A 15,863-nucleotide genomic window follows, 5' to 3' on the forward strand; every position below is an offset into this window, starting at 1 on the left:
TTCCCTGGCCAACCGCATCCAGAAAAGAATACTTTGTGACCAAGAGAAATGAATGACCGTGGAGAATGAAGAAAAAAGCTCCTTGAATGTCTGTGTAAATGAAAAGAAGCTTTCCAGGGACGGTTCTTGAGAGCACAAAGCACAAGGAGATGAATCGGGTACCCGCTGACTGGCAATGAGACTTGTTGATTTCGTCATTAGCATTTTCCATATTTATCCTAAGACTTTCCACCAAATCAAGAGGGATCCCCGTGAGTCCCAGGCAGGATCACATCAAAGCAATCTAAGAGGCAGAGCTGAAATTAATTCAGTCTTCTGCCTTCCTGGAAGGCCTGAGCTCGCGAAGAGGGAGACGGGAGCCCCCCCACCCAGGCCGAAGGAGCCACGGAAGTGACGGGACACAGCTTCCCCCGCTGTGCTGCGTGGTGCTCTAATGCGTCCCCGAAGCCCCGTACGTACTGGGGGACTTGATATGAAACCGTAGAACATCCTCTGTACGATGAGACAAGGAGAGGCCATGTTTCTCCTCCTCCTCCGCGGGCCCAGTGACGCAGAGCGCATTTCACTCTGTTTTTCTGAAAATTCATGAGGGTGGTTGGCTGCACAGTGTTGGTGTCAGTGGATGACGCTACAAAGCTCAGCCTTGGAGGCCAACCGAGAGTAATTCACATCAGCCTCTCCCCATCGTTTGAAGAAGGGACATCAGCCCTAGAGCTCTCACGCCCGCAATCAAACAGCTAAGCATTTGCTAAGGGCAGGTTAAGATCCCAAAATGTGGAGGCAAAAAAAAAAAAAAAAAAAAAAAATCCAAAACCATACTGGGAGCCCAGTCGGTAGAACAGTGGAATTCATTTTTAACAGGTTTATTTATTATGTCTTAAATCAGCCTTAATGAATCTGAGGAAAGAGTCTCAAGGTCCATGTGTTACGGCTCAAGGACGAGCCTGGGGCCCTGAGTCCAAACATATTGTGATTGGCTGCCTGTTGCTAAACAACAGAAATAGCCCTGCATCTGCTGTCAGCGCAGGGCTGGGATGTTATTTACAAGGGGGGGTCACCCAAGTTCCGCCAGCAGCCATTAATAAAATACGAACGGGATATAAATGGCAACTCGCACCAACAGTAAAATCACAAGGTTGGATGGACTGAGGCACACGACGGATTCTAGTAGGGTGGAAGCTGTAGAAAAAGACATGCTCTTAGATTTACTCTCCATCAAGAATGGAAAAAAAGAGAAGCCCTCACGAAGGCACTTCCTGTTTTGAGAGAAAAGTTCTGTGTCAAGATGAGCTGTTTCCAGTTTCAGTATTCGCTCAGAGGATGGAGAGAGCATTTTCTTTGTGTTACACCCCAAAGATACAAATAAAACCCAGCCCCTGCCGTCACAGAGCATGCAGATGGGGAGACGGGTTGTGCAGGGCCTGGCAAAACAGGAAGTCACAGGTGACTGCTGTTTTTTTGGAGGCCGGTATGTTGGATGGTTTGGCCTAAAGGATATTTTGCTACCTGGAATGATGGCAGAGCTGGGGAGACAGGAAAACTAAACTGAAATGGAGTGGCGGCCAGAGCCCTGAGGAGTAGGAACTTAATTTTGAGACTCGTATCAAATAATCCAGCAAGATGTGAGGCCAAATTGAATCAACACAGAGATGGATGAAAGTCTCCCGGTTTAGGACTTACTTAATAACTATCTGTTGAATGAATGAATGAATGAATGAACGAATGAACGAATGAATGAATCTCTTCTATATATCATCCCACATTTACTGCTTACCTCAGATTCTTTGTAGTAACGTTCTGGAATTTCATCGCAGGCAATATCAATAAAGCAAACTTCTCTCTCTAGGTCTTTGGCCTCATTGTCAAAAATCTGAAAGGGCAGAGCAACATATCAAAAGTTAGTATCTCCAGGCGCCTATGGTTGGCGTGACTGTGCCCGAGGCAGAATAACACCCCACGGAGTATCTTCACATGGCTCAGTGCTCCTGGCTGGGGCTTTCTGCCGGCCTTGGCATGTGCAAGACTCATGAAAGGCTTTTTATTCGTCGCTTACATTTTGTCACATCAGAGGCAGGTGTAGCATCAATCACCGCCTGGCGAGGAGTAGAAGAAAAAGTGGTCTGTTTTTAGAAGTCCAAGAGTGAAGAAATAAATCTCTTCCAAAAATGAAGACTGCTGAGTTTTTTTTGGCAGTGAATCTGAACAGGGGGCGTGAAGAGGCTACAAAGGGTCTGGCTAGATAGAAGACCACAAGTGGCAACAGAGCCCAAGATTTAGGGAAGACAAATGCGTTTTGTTTTGTTTCATTTTCACGAAAAATGTTATATATGTTTACCTTCACAAACAACACATGCCCGTGGCAGAAAAAAAAAAAACAAACAAACAGATAAACCAAAAGAAGAAAATAGAGATTGTCCACAATCTCATCACCCAGGAATAAACCCATGTATTACTTTTGTTTATTTAAGAACACGATTTCTTTGGGACACGTAGGAGTAAGAAGGGAGAGCTTGCGGAGAAACGGCGAGGGTTCCCTGATCGTCTGCTTTAGGTTCCAATGGCCCAGAATGTCAATGAAATACGTAAGACAGCTACATATCTGGATATAAATTCTGGTGGAACGATGAAGCTCTACTTTTCTCCCTTCTCATTTTTTCTAGCCTAAAGGGATGCTCTTCCCAGCCCTGCTGAAGGCTGGTAGACAGACTAAGTTTGCAAAACCACTTCATCCTTGGAAGACATCTTAGCTTTAGCTGTATCCCCACCTCACTGTTTGGCTAATTCCTGCCAGGGAAATCAACTGTGGCCGCTGATTAAATCTGATTCTTCAGAAGACAATGAAATATCTTGGCAGAACAGTGTGCCTAAGAACACTGACTTGACATGTGACACAAATTGGTGCCTATTAATAACATGATCTCCCACAGGACAGCCTCTGCAGGACCCTTTCCATGCTACACTCTCCTTGGTTGATTCTTGACTTGAAACTATTAGTCTTTTCCAAATGCTTTCCAATAATATCTGTGCTGGTATTTATCCTCCAAGTCTGATGTTTGCTCTGTCGTCTATTTTCTTCTAAAATGGTCGGGGACTGGACGTTTCGGATTTGTCCAAGGAGACTGACTGTCCAGTCTGACCTGAGGTGGCCACCGCCTCTTCCTTAAAGGGAGAGAAGGACCGGTTCTCGGATCAGCTCTGGCTCCTTCCACTGCCACTTGAGGTCAAGTGCCTGGGGACACTCAAGAGTGTTCAGGAAGGACAGGTGGATGGCTTTGAAATGAAAGAGATTGTATGGAAACAAGTTCAAGTTTGAGTGGAGAAATAAATAAATGAAATACTGGGTGTCAGGTTGTTCTCATGAGTCTCCTTCCCTCCCCCTCTCTTCCTCTCTCTCCTCCCCCACCCCTTCTCTTTACCGGAGTCTCTTTTAAGTGTGTGCCAAGAGAAGAAAGACATGTGCCTCATTAAGAAAACAAAACAAAATGGAATACCCCAGAGGGAAATGAGCTTCTAGAGAGTAAATTACAAAAGAAGTTAGAGAGGTTTGACATTTATTGGTGGTAAAATTTATGGGACTGAAGGAAGGGGAAATAAACAGGGGTTAAGGGAGGCACTGACAGATTGTGTGGCTTTTCCTAATTTAATCCAAACATTTTGGATCACCTATTATACCAGTTATCACATTATTGCCCCTCAGCTGCGAATTAACCCATTAGTTTCTGCTCTGAGATAACGCACTGGACCCTAGAAGCACGTCTTCTTTACAGCAGTTATGACATTACGTCATTTACTGGAGGGACGCGGCAGGAGGAAGGGGGCTTCTCTTCCTGGTGTTGGATCTTCTCCTGGTGCAGAGTCCGTCAGTGGGGACATTCGGTGGCGTTCTGTCTCAGCTGCACGCCGGGAGCGCATAGTTGCCTGGTGACCTTGCGGCCCTGGCCTTCACCTTGGCCCTCTGCATGTAGGACCGTGCGTTCCAGGGTTTGCATTGGCTGTGGCACTCGCCTCTACACACCTGCCCAACAGTGTCATCTGACCAGTGCCCAGCGGGCTGTTTCCCAGTGCCTAGCGACCGTGGACCAGCCCTGGTCCAGGAAAACCTGCAAACTCCACCTTTCAGTGGGTTATGACCACAGACTCTCCAGTAAAGGCTGAGCCCCACAGCCACGGAGAGGAACCTCTTCCGAGTCTGTTCCTCATTCTGTATTCTCCCTCAGCCTTGGGTACCCTTTGGGGTTCCCTTTACATCTTTATAGTTACACCTATCAAAGTTCATTCCCTCTATTCAAATTATCGTGTGCCTCCTGATCGAGCCCCGACTGACACACTGTGTATATAAATTGCTGCCCTCAGCTCTGCAGGCTACAAAGACAAGGAGGGCTGAGTTCCTGCCCTTACAGAGTTACCATTTACTAAGAACGATTAGGAAGCTATTTCGTAAGATGCAAGGCAGAATAAAGTATTTGGTACAATGAAAGAATAGACTATAAAGCCAGGGGGAGGAGCCATTTATGTTAGCAATTACATTATCAGGGACTCCTGGGTGGCTCAGTCGGTTAAGCGTCCGACTTTGGCTCAGGTCATGATCTCACAGCTTGTGAGTTCGATCCCGGCGTAGGGCTCTGGGCTGACCCGTTGGAGCCTGGCGCCTGCTTCGGATTCCGTGTCTCCTTCTCTCTCTCTCAAAAATAAATAAACATTAAAAACCAACCAACCAAACAACAAAAAACTACATTATCAGGACACTGAGAGAGAGAACTGAGATGAGAAAATTCTCATTTTTCAGATGAGAAAACCAAGGCTCAAGGAAGCGAAGAGCTTTGCCTGAGGTCACACAAGAGCTGGCAGAGAACCTCAGATTCAAGGCGAGTCTCCAGCCTTCACAACCAGACCCCTCCAGGGATAAAAAGCTGCCTTTCGGCACCCAAGCGGGAAGATAAATGCTTCCTGCTTCTTCCCAGAAAGAGGAAACTGGAATCTGCTTCTCCTCTCACTACTTACAAAACGTATGTCGTGAGCAACTGAGTTTGGGAACTCCCCTCAGACTGGGAACTTTTCTGCTTTGTTGAACAGCAGAGATCGTCGCAGAATCTACTCGGCCTTCCCTACCTTGACACTGAATTTACACTGGAAATACGGAGCACCATCACAGTAATTGTTCCAGGGTGGGGTTCCCACCGCTTGAACACAGCCACAGAAACCACTTGAGGCTCGAGACTGAAAACTCTCTTCAGGCCTGAGGTTCCAAAGAGTTCTAATTTTCAACAAATAATTAACCTCCCAATGATTAGAGATTTGGGGAGATGCTCTTAGGCGCTCAATCAGTGCCCGCCGACTTAATGGATGGCATTAGCTTTTACTTCCCAAAGAGGAATCCACGGCAGGAGTATCGCTTACTAATCGATCTTAGTTGCCTTTCATGAGCAGGAGTTCTACTGCCTTGGTCGGAAGCACCCTAACTTTCCGTAATTCTCAACAGAGGGCTCAATGTCCAGCGGGAACTTCACAGTATTCGCCGACAGGTCTTAGATTGGGCACCAGGTGAGCTGAGCTGGACTTCAGTGATCTCCTCTGTGTAACCTTGGGCGAGACCTTGTACCTCCTTGGGGTCCCTGTAGCCTCACCTGAAAATAAAAGCCTTCGTCAAACGGATGGGTACCAGGAAGCTGTGAAACATCCTGGACTCGCACCCCAAATTTGGCGAGGTGCGTTTTTCTGGAGCAAGCGTTCCTTCTCTGACCCTTCACAGCCAGCTGCCTTGGGTCGTCCACAGAGGCGCTGAGGCGGAGAAATGGAACAGAGCCGGGGATCACGACGACGGAGTGGAATCATAGGCCACATGGGGTGGGGGGGGGTGTGAAACGGTTGGATCTTCGTGCTCAGTTTAAGGGCACAATCCAGAGCTAAGCCACCACTGTTACAGAGGCTTAGTCAGGCCCCAGAGGAAAACACCATGAGTAACTACTATTCATTTGGGTTTCCCCAGCAGCAGAAGTAGCTGCCAAAATGCTGGTCAAACCATTGGCTCTCTCAGCTGGAACACGAGATCTGCTGAGATAGCTTTATGATGAGATGCATCTCGTTGATACATCAAGTCCCGGCTCCGTCAGGCCCGCACCTAACACAGGTGCCGTGCACCTTGACGGTCTTGGGAACTTCTTGGGGAGAAGCTGTTCCCTTCTGAGATGGGAGCTGGGTTAGGGAGTTAATTGTGGTACTTTCCCTACATCCCCAAGAATAATGCTCCCATCTTTGGTTAATTACCAGAGACATGCCCGCCCACAGATCATCTGCAGTGGATATCAGTGCCAATCTGGTTGACTCTCCCGACCTTCTCCCACCCACCCACCAGGCAATGAGCGCTCAATAAACAAACTCTTTTTGATTTGGACTGAGCACTACGACAATGAGAAGGCAGATCTCCTGAGTAAACATTATCTTACAGATTCCAAACAAAAAGGGAGTAATTTCCCCTTTGTTGTAAAGTATTAGGAACAAGCATCTTTAAAATCTTAATATACTTTGACCTAGTAAGCTTAAGCTTTGAGAATTTATCTTAAGAATCTTAAATGAAGGAAAAGCTTCGTGCGCAAAGATTTTCATCCTGACATTATTGTAATGGCAAGAAAAAACAGAGACAGGAAGCAAACAGCTTAAATATCCCAGTATGGGAGAATACCCATGAAAACTCCATTCTTAAAAGTCATTTCCCCAGGAGACTATAGATACATGGAGGTGGGTGGGATGGAGAAGGGCAGACACTCTATTTTGTTTTTTTTTTAAAGATTTTATTTTTTAAGTAATCTCTACACTCAACATGGGGCTCGAACTCACAAACCTGAGATCAAGCGTTGCATGCTCTGACTGAGCCAGCCAGGTGCCCTGAAATACCCCCTATTTAATAGGAGTCATGTGGTCCTAACTCAGAAGGGAAAGGTACATTGACAAATATGAAATGCGTTTTAACAATGCACTAGATTTCTTCCTCGAACAGGGAGGGGTGTCTTTCTAGATTTGGAATCTCTCTTGTTACAGTCCAGTGAGGGACAGCACTGGGTACAGTGGCTTTTCAGAAATCCACAAACCTGGGAGTCACAGATTCTGCATCCTTTTTCTCTAGAATGGTAACTTTTGTGGTTTAAGATCCAAGTTTGTTTGTTTGTTTATTTACTTATTTATAAAGTAGGCTCTCTGCCCAACTTGGGGCTTAAACTCACAATCACGAGATCAAGAGTTGCATGCTCTACTGATTGAACCAGCCAGGTGCCCCTAAGATCCAAGTTTAGATTGGAACTACCTGTACTTTCCGCACAATTTTTCTGTAAACCGAAAACTGCTCTAAAAAATAGTCTATGATTTTTTTTTTTAATTGAAGAGGAAAAAAAAGATCCAAGCTTAATAGCTGTGTGTATTTTATATTCCTGCCATCAGCTGAAGCTATCAGTCCAAGGTAGAGGTGGGTGATTGGTAGGGATTTTGAGAAAAATTCACCAGTCATCTTGCTTTATGCTTCACATATGATTAAAGGGAAAAGAATCCCAGCTGAGCCACTGTTCTCTAACGTCATTTTGCTGCACTTGGGAGGTCTCTGGGGAAGCAACTGACGGAAGACATACCAACAAAGAACAGGTTCAACAAGAAGGAGCCTTGGAGGCAGAATTACTGTTTTAACAATCCTTTCATTTTAATGCTCTCGATTTGCAAGATGGCCATTGGTTTGGTGGAGGGCAGGCAATGATGGTCCCTGGGTTAACACATTAGGCATATGGGGCTAGAGTCTGATTCATGGTTTATTGGTTGTTCTCTGTCATCAGTACACCCAGTGGACAGAGCCTAAAATGCAATTATGGCTGGGATAAAACATAGTCCAAGTTATTGACAAGGCAAACCGTCATTTCGTTACCCCATCTTTACTGGTATTCTCACCAAGAACATTTTCACACCTACACAATTCAATGGTGACTGTTTCATTAATATGTATACTCTGTGATCCAACCCAACTTATTTTCCAACTGCCATTCAGATAGAGATAAAAAAGCTTGGTCTTCTTTGGTCTTTTAAAAGCACTGCGTCCCCTTCCACTCTCCCACCTAGAATACAGAGTTGGGTAACTGTTATTTGTTCTAACGGTGCAATTACTTAAAAATGGTGCTCTGAAAAGAAAAAACTAGATGCACAGCAATTAAAAAATCAGTATTTTATTTTACTTTATTTACTTATTTACTTATTTATTTATTTATTTAGTTAGTTAGTTCTGCGAGAGAGCGAGAGAGAGACCAACCACAATTGGGCAGGGGCAGAAAGAGAAGCAGACAGAGAATCCCAAGCAGGCTCCATGCTGTCAGCACAGAGCCTGATGTGGGTCTCCATCTCACAAACCATGAGTTCATGACCTGAGCCAAAATCAAGAGTCGGACACTTAACCAACTGAGCCATCCAGGTGCCCCAATTAGCAAATATTTATGAAGCACCTACTATGTGTTCAACACTATGACTTTTAGAATGTGTCCACTCTCAAGGGGGCTTGTGATTTTGGAGAGAAGACTAGATTGAATGCATGACTGAACCAACACCACCATATAAAATATAATCTATATGTTACTAAAGTACTGAGTACTAAAAGGTATGCTTCAGACAAGAGTATTCCAGTCCAAATTCAGCAAGGAGGAAACTCAGCAATGGCCCATAGTAGTCTGGGCTCAGGATCATTATTTAACCAGCAAGGATGGTTCAAAAGATTGGCCATTTTGGTGTGGCATGGAAAGGAGCCCCTCCATGTGCCTGCACAGTGTGGTCCAGAGACACCTGAAGCTGGGATATAACTTATGGCTGCTGGAGTTTCTGTCTAGGGGGCCTCAGAGAACTGTCTACCAGTGCTGGGGGGTGTTGGGGTAAGTGATCACCCCAGACTCACTTCTGAACTGACCCTGGTTTTGGAGCCAAACTGGAGCCCCATATGGTAATAGCATGGGAAGTGAATTGCATTGACTTAATTCTCATCAAATGCTCCACTGGCCATTGGATTTAGGGGGTATTAAGGCTGAGTAAAGGAAACTCATCTATCAGGGTTAGGCCAGTTTGTCTTAGCTACTGGGTAAACTTCAGTGCTTCCCCAGAGAATGTTCCCTGGTGGACAATATCATTAGGCTTTTCAGCACAGAATGGAAGACTGTTTTCCCAAAGCCAGCGGGAGTAGCAAAGCAAACTGAAGGCAAAGGTTTCCACCCACAAGTGTCTGAGAAAATTCTGTCTTCAATGAGGTGGTAATGATGTGTGCAGAGCTGCAGGAGGGGTGGAGAGGGGTGAGGGATGGGGCAGGGGATCTCCAAAGAACGCCTCTGTGAATCTCAGCAGACCTTTCTAGTTGCGCCATTTTCTTTACACTGCCCTCTCTCCTTTAATCGCCAGCTCACTTACCTTCAAGTGTATTGGGTTTGAGTTTTAAGGGGCTTTATGTAGACAATCGGACGAAGGGTCTCTCAGAGGGACTCTTCTCTTTGCTGGTAAACTGGGGAAAATATTGTCATGACCCAGCAACCCTATAGTGTCTTAGAACTGGGGAGGGGCCACTGAGTTAGGGGAGGATGGGGCAGGGACAAATAAAGCTCTGGGTGGTGGGAGACAGCTTAGATCAGAGACGAAGATGGGTGGTGGACAAGTGGCTTCCCTCAGCATCATCTGTGGGTATTCTGCATGTAATCTACAGGTCCCTGGACAGTAACCAAGGGAAGCTGGCAAACACTTGGGTAAGGCCAGGGCTCCCAAGAGGGCTGTAGAGTTTCTAACAGAGGGAGGACCACTCCCACCTTGGAGAGGAATAAGGATGTGAGTGGGGGTCCTTGGGAGGCCAGGAAGCAGGAGTAGAAAAGAACGCCACATGGTCAGCCATCTTGAGGGAGCCGATTCAAAAAAGTGGGGCATTCATGATGTCGGCAACAGGGGCTTGCCTGTTTCCTACATAAGTTACTGAATATGTTTCTCTATATTAGTTCAAATTAATTAAACTCCTAAACAGATCTCTCTGCCAAAAAGGCTTCCAAGACAGGTGCCTGGAGAAAGCTCAATGCAATGGTTATTCCCAGTTTGAGCACATAGAAACAATGGGTACGACTCCCAGATCGCTCAGTCTGGCCCCTTCATGGTTGAACTAGCACAGAAGGCACACCACACCCCTCCAGAGTTGTTTTTTTTTTTTTTTCTTAAAAAAAAAAAGTGTCTCAGGAAGTAGATGTTTTTAGTTAGAAGAAGAATCAAGTACAAAGAAGAAATCAGCAACCACCCATAAAATGTTATCCATATCTTAATCCCCTAGTCTTTCTAGTACGGGACAGACACAATTTTGAAAAACTAACTTTATACAAAACCCAGTGCCATTTCATCATTCACAAAAAATAAATGACAACTCAGTATCTCAGCAAGATATGTTGATCCTTGTTTTTTCATGTTAGACTCCCTGCCCCTGAAGCAACCTTTTAAAAATGTTTTTTGGGGGGCCGTACAGTTCTGTCAATTTTAACACATGGATGTGTTCCTGGAACCACCACTACAATTAAGATACAGAACAGTCTGGGGCGCCTGGGTGGCGCAGTCGGTTGAGCGGCCGACTTCAGCCAGGTCACGATCTCGCGGTCCGTGAGTTCGAGCCCCGCGTCAGGCTCTGGGCTGATGGCTCGGAGCCTGGAGCCTGTTTCCGATTCTGTGTCTCCCTCTCTCTCTGCCCCTCCCCTGTTCATGCTCTGTCTCTCTCTGTCCCAAAAATAAATAAAAAAAAAAAATGTTAAAAAAAAAAAAAAAAAAAAAAAGATACAGAACAGTCTGAGCAGCCCAAAAAACTAATTTATAGTCACACCCTCCCCAGGCCTCAACCCCTGGCAACCACTGATGTGTTCTCCATCCCTTCAGTTTTTTTTTTTTTTTTTTTCTTTTTAAGAATGTTATACAAACGGAATCCTATAGATTTTAACCCTTTGAAACTGGCTCCTTTCACTCAGTATAATGCCTTTGAGATTCATCCAGTTGTGGCGCAAATCATTCTTTTTTATTCCTAAGCAGTATTCCATCGTGTGGACGCACAACAATTTGTTGATCAATCCTCCTGTTTCTAGCCTGGGGCAATTATGAACGGAGCTGCTGAAAGCATTTGTGGACAGGCTTTTGTGTGAATGCATATTTTCATTTCTCTAGGGTACATACCCAGAAGTGGGATGGCAGGGTGGTAAGGTTTCTGTAGAAGCAGATGTATCAACACCCCCGTAGTGGATTCAGATTCACAGCATGCCCAGAAACCTCTGAATGTGACCTTATTTGGAAATGGAGACTATGCAAATATAATTAGTTAAGGATTGCTATGGACTGATATTTGTGATTCCACCGTTCCTGGCCCAAAACCCCTCTGGTGAAACCTAATGCCCCATGGGATGGTGTTAGGAGGTGGGCTTTGGGGAAGTGATTCGGTCATGAGGGTGGGGCCCTCATAAACGGACTAGTGCTCTGCAAAAAAGACCCCACAACGCTCCCTAGACTCTTCTACCACGTGAGCTTACAGGCAGAAGCTGCAGCCTGCAACTCAGAACTCAACCTAATGGTTGGGTTCTGAACCCACTCTTATCCTGGATCTCCTGCCTCCAGACCGTGAAATGAATTTCTGTTGTTTATCAAGTTCCTAGTCCGTGGACCGAAAACGATCCTGGATTTAGGATGGCCCCTAAATCCCGTTGACTAGTGAGACAGAGAAACACATGAGGAGATCATATAAAGCCAGGCAGAGATAGAAGCGATGCTGTTGCAAACCAGGGAATGCCTGGAGCCACCAGAAGCTGGAAGAAGCAAGGAAAAAGTGGCCTGTGGTGATCTTGGACAATGGTTCACTCTTCACTTGACCCTGAAGACCAGACAAAAATCATGCAAGTCAAGAAGTTCAAATCTTCGTGTTCGCTTTAAGAACACACGTGAAACTGCGCCGGCCCTCACGGAGTATGCATCTCCGAAAAGCCACCAATATCTGAAAGATGTCACTTCACAGAAGCAGCGTGTGGCACTTTGTCACTACAACTGGTAGAGCCGGTAGGTGTGCCCAGACCAAAGAGTGGGGCTTGGACACAGGGTCAGTGGCCCAGAAGGAGGGCTGAATTTTTAGTGCACCTGCTTAAAAATGCAGAGAGTAATGCTGAACTTAAGGGTTTAGATGTAGAGTCTCTGGTCATTGAGCACATCCTGGTGAACAAAGCCCCCAAGATGTGGCATAGAATTTATAGGGCTCATGGTCGGATTAATCCATATATGAGCTCTTCCTGCCATACTGAGATGATCCTTACCGAAAAAGAGCAGATTGTTCCTAAACCAGAAGAGGAAGTTGCACAGAAGAAAAAGATATCCCAGAAGAAACTGAAGAAACAAACTTATGACCCGGGAGTAAATTCTGCGTAAAATAAATGCAAATAAAAGTAACAAAAAGAAAAAAAAAAAAAGAAAAAGAAACAAGGAAAGATTCTTCCTCAGAACCTTCATAAGGGAGCAAGGCCTTGGCCCACGCTTTGATCTCAGACTTCTGGACTCCATAACTGTGAGGGAATACATTTCTGCTGTAATCTTAAGCCACCCAGTCTGTGGTCATTGGTTATGGCTGCCCTAGGACACTAATACAACTGTCCGCTCTTTGAGGGGGAATGGGGGGAAGGGGTAGATCTCTTTCCTTTCTCAAGTTCAAGATGAAACTCCCTGGAGTTGAAAAAGCTGGCTTTCCAAGAGGCCTCACTGTTCTGAACTTCCATGACTGAAGGCAATCAGGCCTTCTTTGTTCTGTTATTACATGTGTGCGGTCAGTAGAAAAAGGTTAGAAAAGGAAAAGCAAATCTGAGCACAGGAAGTGTGGACTTCAGACTAGTGACAAAGACTCACCCCCTTTCACCCAACTTTCACCCTTGGGTCCTCTTTTTGACTAGGCCTCACCTCGGTCTCCGTTCTTGGAGGGTTTAGTCTTTTTGTTTAGCAAGAAGCCTGTTGGGTACGTTTAGGGAGAAATCTCCTACTCTTGCTATCACCCTGGCTTGCCTTCAGCGAGAATCCCCCTTCCATTCACTGACCCCCATCCTGCTCCTTGGCTGTCGATCCCCGCTAGTCCTTCTTGTGCTCACGGTGGAGCCCATCTCTCTCCCCTACGACAAACACCCATTCGGAGGTCCCCCTGAATGAGGCTGCCTTACCACCTTTAACAAGGGTCAGGAGTAAATTTTTCTTCAGCATTGGCCAGCAGAGGGGATTTTCCTTTTCCTTTCTCCACCCACCTCGAAGGTTGCAGAAAATTCAACAGGGACAGTAACCTGACGACAGCAGTACAGAAGAGACAAGGGCACTGCTCATCGGTGAAGTTCAAAATAAAAAGCTGTTGGTAAACGCACCTGGGGAATGAGGGCATCAGAGAGAAGAAACCAGGAAGGATGCCTGGGAACTTGGCAGGGTGGAGATCTAAGGGTAAAAGAACCTAACGAAGCAGAAATGAATTCATAGTGTGATCCCTCTGAGAGAAAGGACACTTCTTTCTATTCCAGGGTAGGTCTAGAAACAGCTCTGGCAAACTGGTGGAGGGCTGAGAACCACTCTCTGCCGTGACCTGAAGTCCCACGCAAGGAGCAACGGTGAACCCCGGCTCATTTGGGCGAGATGAAAATGTGAGGAAGAAGGTTCAACAGACAGTAATCAAAGTGACATAGTGACCGATGAGAAAAAGATTCTGATTGGAAAAACGCCGTTCTAATCATGTGCTCCGGGTCACAGCAACTAATTAAGAAAAGGGCAGAAAAAGACATTCAAGCGATGCAGAAGGCCGTTCGCAAATGCTCGGACACAATTCATTTACTAAAAAGGCTTTAGTAGCACAAAAACGCTTCTAAGCTATGGTTCCCGGGGCAGCTGGAACAAGGCTCTTTTCATAAACTTGGGCTAATTTCGGCACAGAGCAGCCTCAATCCGAATTCCTCCTCTGGGCCACAGCCTCCTTTGGACACACAGACGGTGCCACGCGATCAGGCCAACACCGCACACGGGCACCTGGGTCGGTGGATGGTTTCCCCGCAGCATGATCAATAATGCTTCCTAAAATAAGTCTCAGAGGCTGAGCTTAAAATAGTTTCAATTTCTCCCAGTTCCTTCTTATTTCAATTCACAGGGTGGTCTCTGGGAACTAGAGCTGATGGTTTTCTCTGAAGTTGACAAATTGGTATTTCGCCTGGAGGCCGCCACGGGCTCGCTTTGGGCCAGCCTTCAGGAGCCCCAGTGTTTGGGGGTTCGCCCCATCAAGGTGGCTCTGATCCCCTGTCCTTCCCTAAACCTTTTTTTGAGCCTCAACAATGAATCCTCTGCACAAAGTGGCAGAGTTCCTGACAGAGAAAAATGACTAGGACCTGCCTTTGCCCTCAGAAGCTACCAGCTCGGCCTTGAGGGAAGAGAATAAAAGCAGCAGAGACAGATGGCTTGCTGAAGCCCGCGTGGTGGGGTGGCCACACTGGGAAGTCAAGACACAATGGGGAGAGCTGGGAGACGGCTGCCAGCAGCTCAGCTCTAGAGGCCAGAGAGTTTCCGCCTCTTGTTCGCCAAACAAGCGTCCTGAGGTACTTCAGGGCCTTGTGTCTCCTTGCAGCTCATTCCTGGCGTGCCTCTCTGGGCCAAACAATGGAATGGGCATCAGCCCAAAACCGCTTCAGAATCATGATAGATTGCATCTACTGTCAGAAAAAACAAAATAAAGGAACAAATTGTTACATTTGCCTGGTAGGTTGTGTTTTGTTTGGTTTTCCCTTCTGCGGGATTGGTTCTAAATACCTCTCGAGGCAAAGTTGGGGAACTGTGCAAGGCCTCCTGGCTGAGCTCCACGGGAGGGCCCCAGGCAGCCAGCCGGAAGGCTCCAGAAGGATTGCTCCAGGACTGGATAAGAGAGACATGGGCCAGCAGGTGGGAGACGGTTAGCCTCCCAAGCTCTTCCCAAGGTGGTGCGTGATCAGGCCTGACGCCCCCAAAGGGGCACGTCGCTGCTGCTTTCCGTCGTTGGGCAGGGAGGACTTTGCCCTCTGCTGTGTCTTTCCTGCCCTGACAGGCCAGCGCAGGGGTCAACTTTGGACTGTCCGTGATGTCATTCCTGTAGTAACAACCTTTTCTCTTTTTTCCTTAGCATAATACTTCTTTATTATGGGAAATAGAGGAAGAAAATTCCATAGAGAGGTAATACAGCACAACAATGGCAAGCCCGGACCCCAGCGTCAGCAGACCTAGGTTTGTGGTCGGGCTCTGCTGCTTGGCTGGGTGACCTGTAGCAGGATACTGAAGACAGCCGGACCTCATTTTTCTCATCCGTAAAGTAAAGCATCACCAGATCTTTCCTCTTGGGGTAGCGGTGAGGGATCAATGACATAAAGCAGGCAAAGCCCGCTTCATTTTGACCTAGCCTTGCTCTGTGAAAAAAGCCCACAAGGCTGACACTTTGAAAGTCTGAATCGCATTTCATTATATCCCTGTAATATAAATGAAATCGTCTTCCCACTGTTAACTCTTTAAGATCATTCCTTCCCCCCCAACTTTTTGTCCCCTTTCCCACACCATTGATAATGCTACAGGGAACGCCTGTGATAAAAATGTCAATCTTTGATTGCTAAGAACCTAACGAATCTCAATAACCCCGGCATTTTTCCGGAATTCCAGACCTTTTGGTACCAACTGACTGTTGGACACCTATCTCTGGTTTTACTCAAAATTAAATATGAAAACTACATTTGCCATCCCCATCCCTACTCTCTTGGTTCTAGGGTTTGAGTCTGCTCCTCCGTGGTCCTTGAATCACCCAGAATAGAAACTTGGGTGTCATTCTAAGCTCT

The 15,863-nt window shown here is 46.3% G+C and overlaps 1 protein-coding gene across 12 annotated transcripts in view; it reads right to left on the reverse strand.

Moving 5' to 3' along the window:
* The window catches only part of PITPNC1 (phosphatidylinositol transfer protein cytoplasmic 1), a 268,141-nt gene that overhangs the window by 48,870 nt on the left and 203,408 nt on the right, over window positions 1–15,863 (reverse strand). For all 12 annotated transcript variants that reach the window (XM_078438266.2, XM_078438270.2, XM_078438269.2 and 9 more), the window contains one exon: window positions 1,775–1,870. In XM_078438266.2, coding sequence (XP_078294392.1) covers window positions 1,775–1,870 — 96 coding nt within the window. The remainder of the gene's footprint in view (window positions 1–1,774; window positions 1,871–15,863) is intronic.

Source organism: Panthera onca, chromosome E1 (genome assembly GCF_046562875.1).
Source record: "Panthera onca isolate mPanOnc1 chromosome E1, mPanOnc1 haplotype 2, whole genome shotgun sequence".
Classification (NCBI taxonomy): domain Eukaryota; kingdom Metazoa; phylum Chordata; class Mammalia; order Carnivora; family Felidae; genus Panthera; species Panthera onca.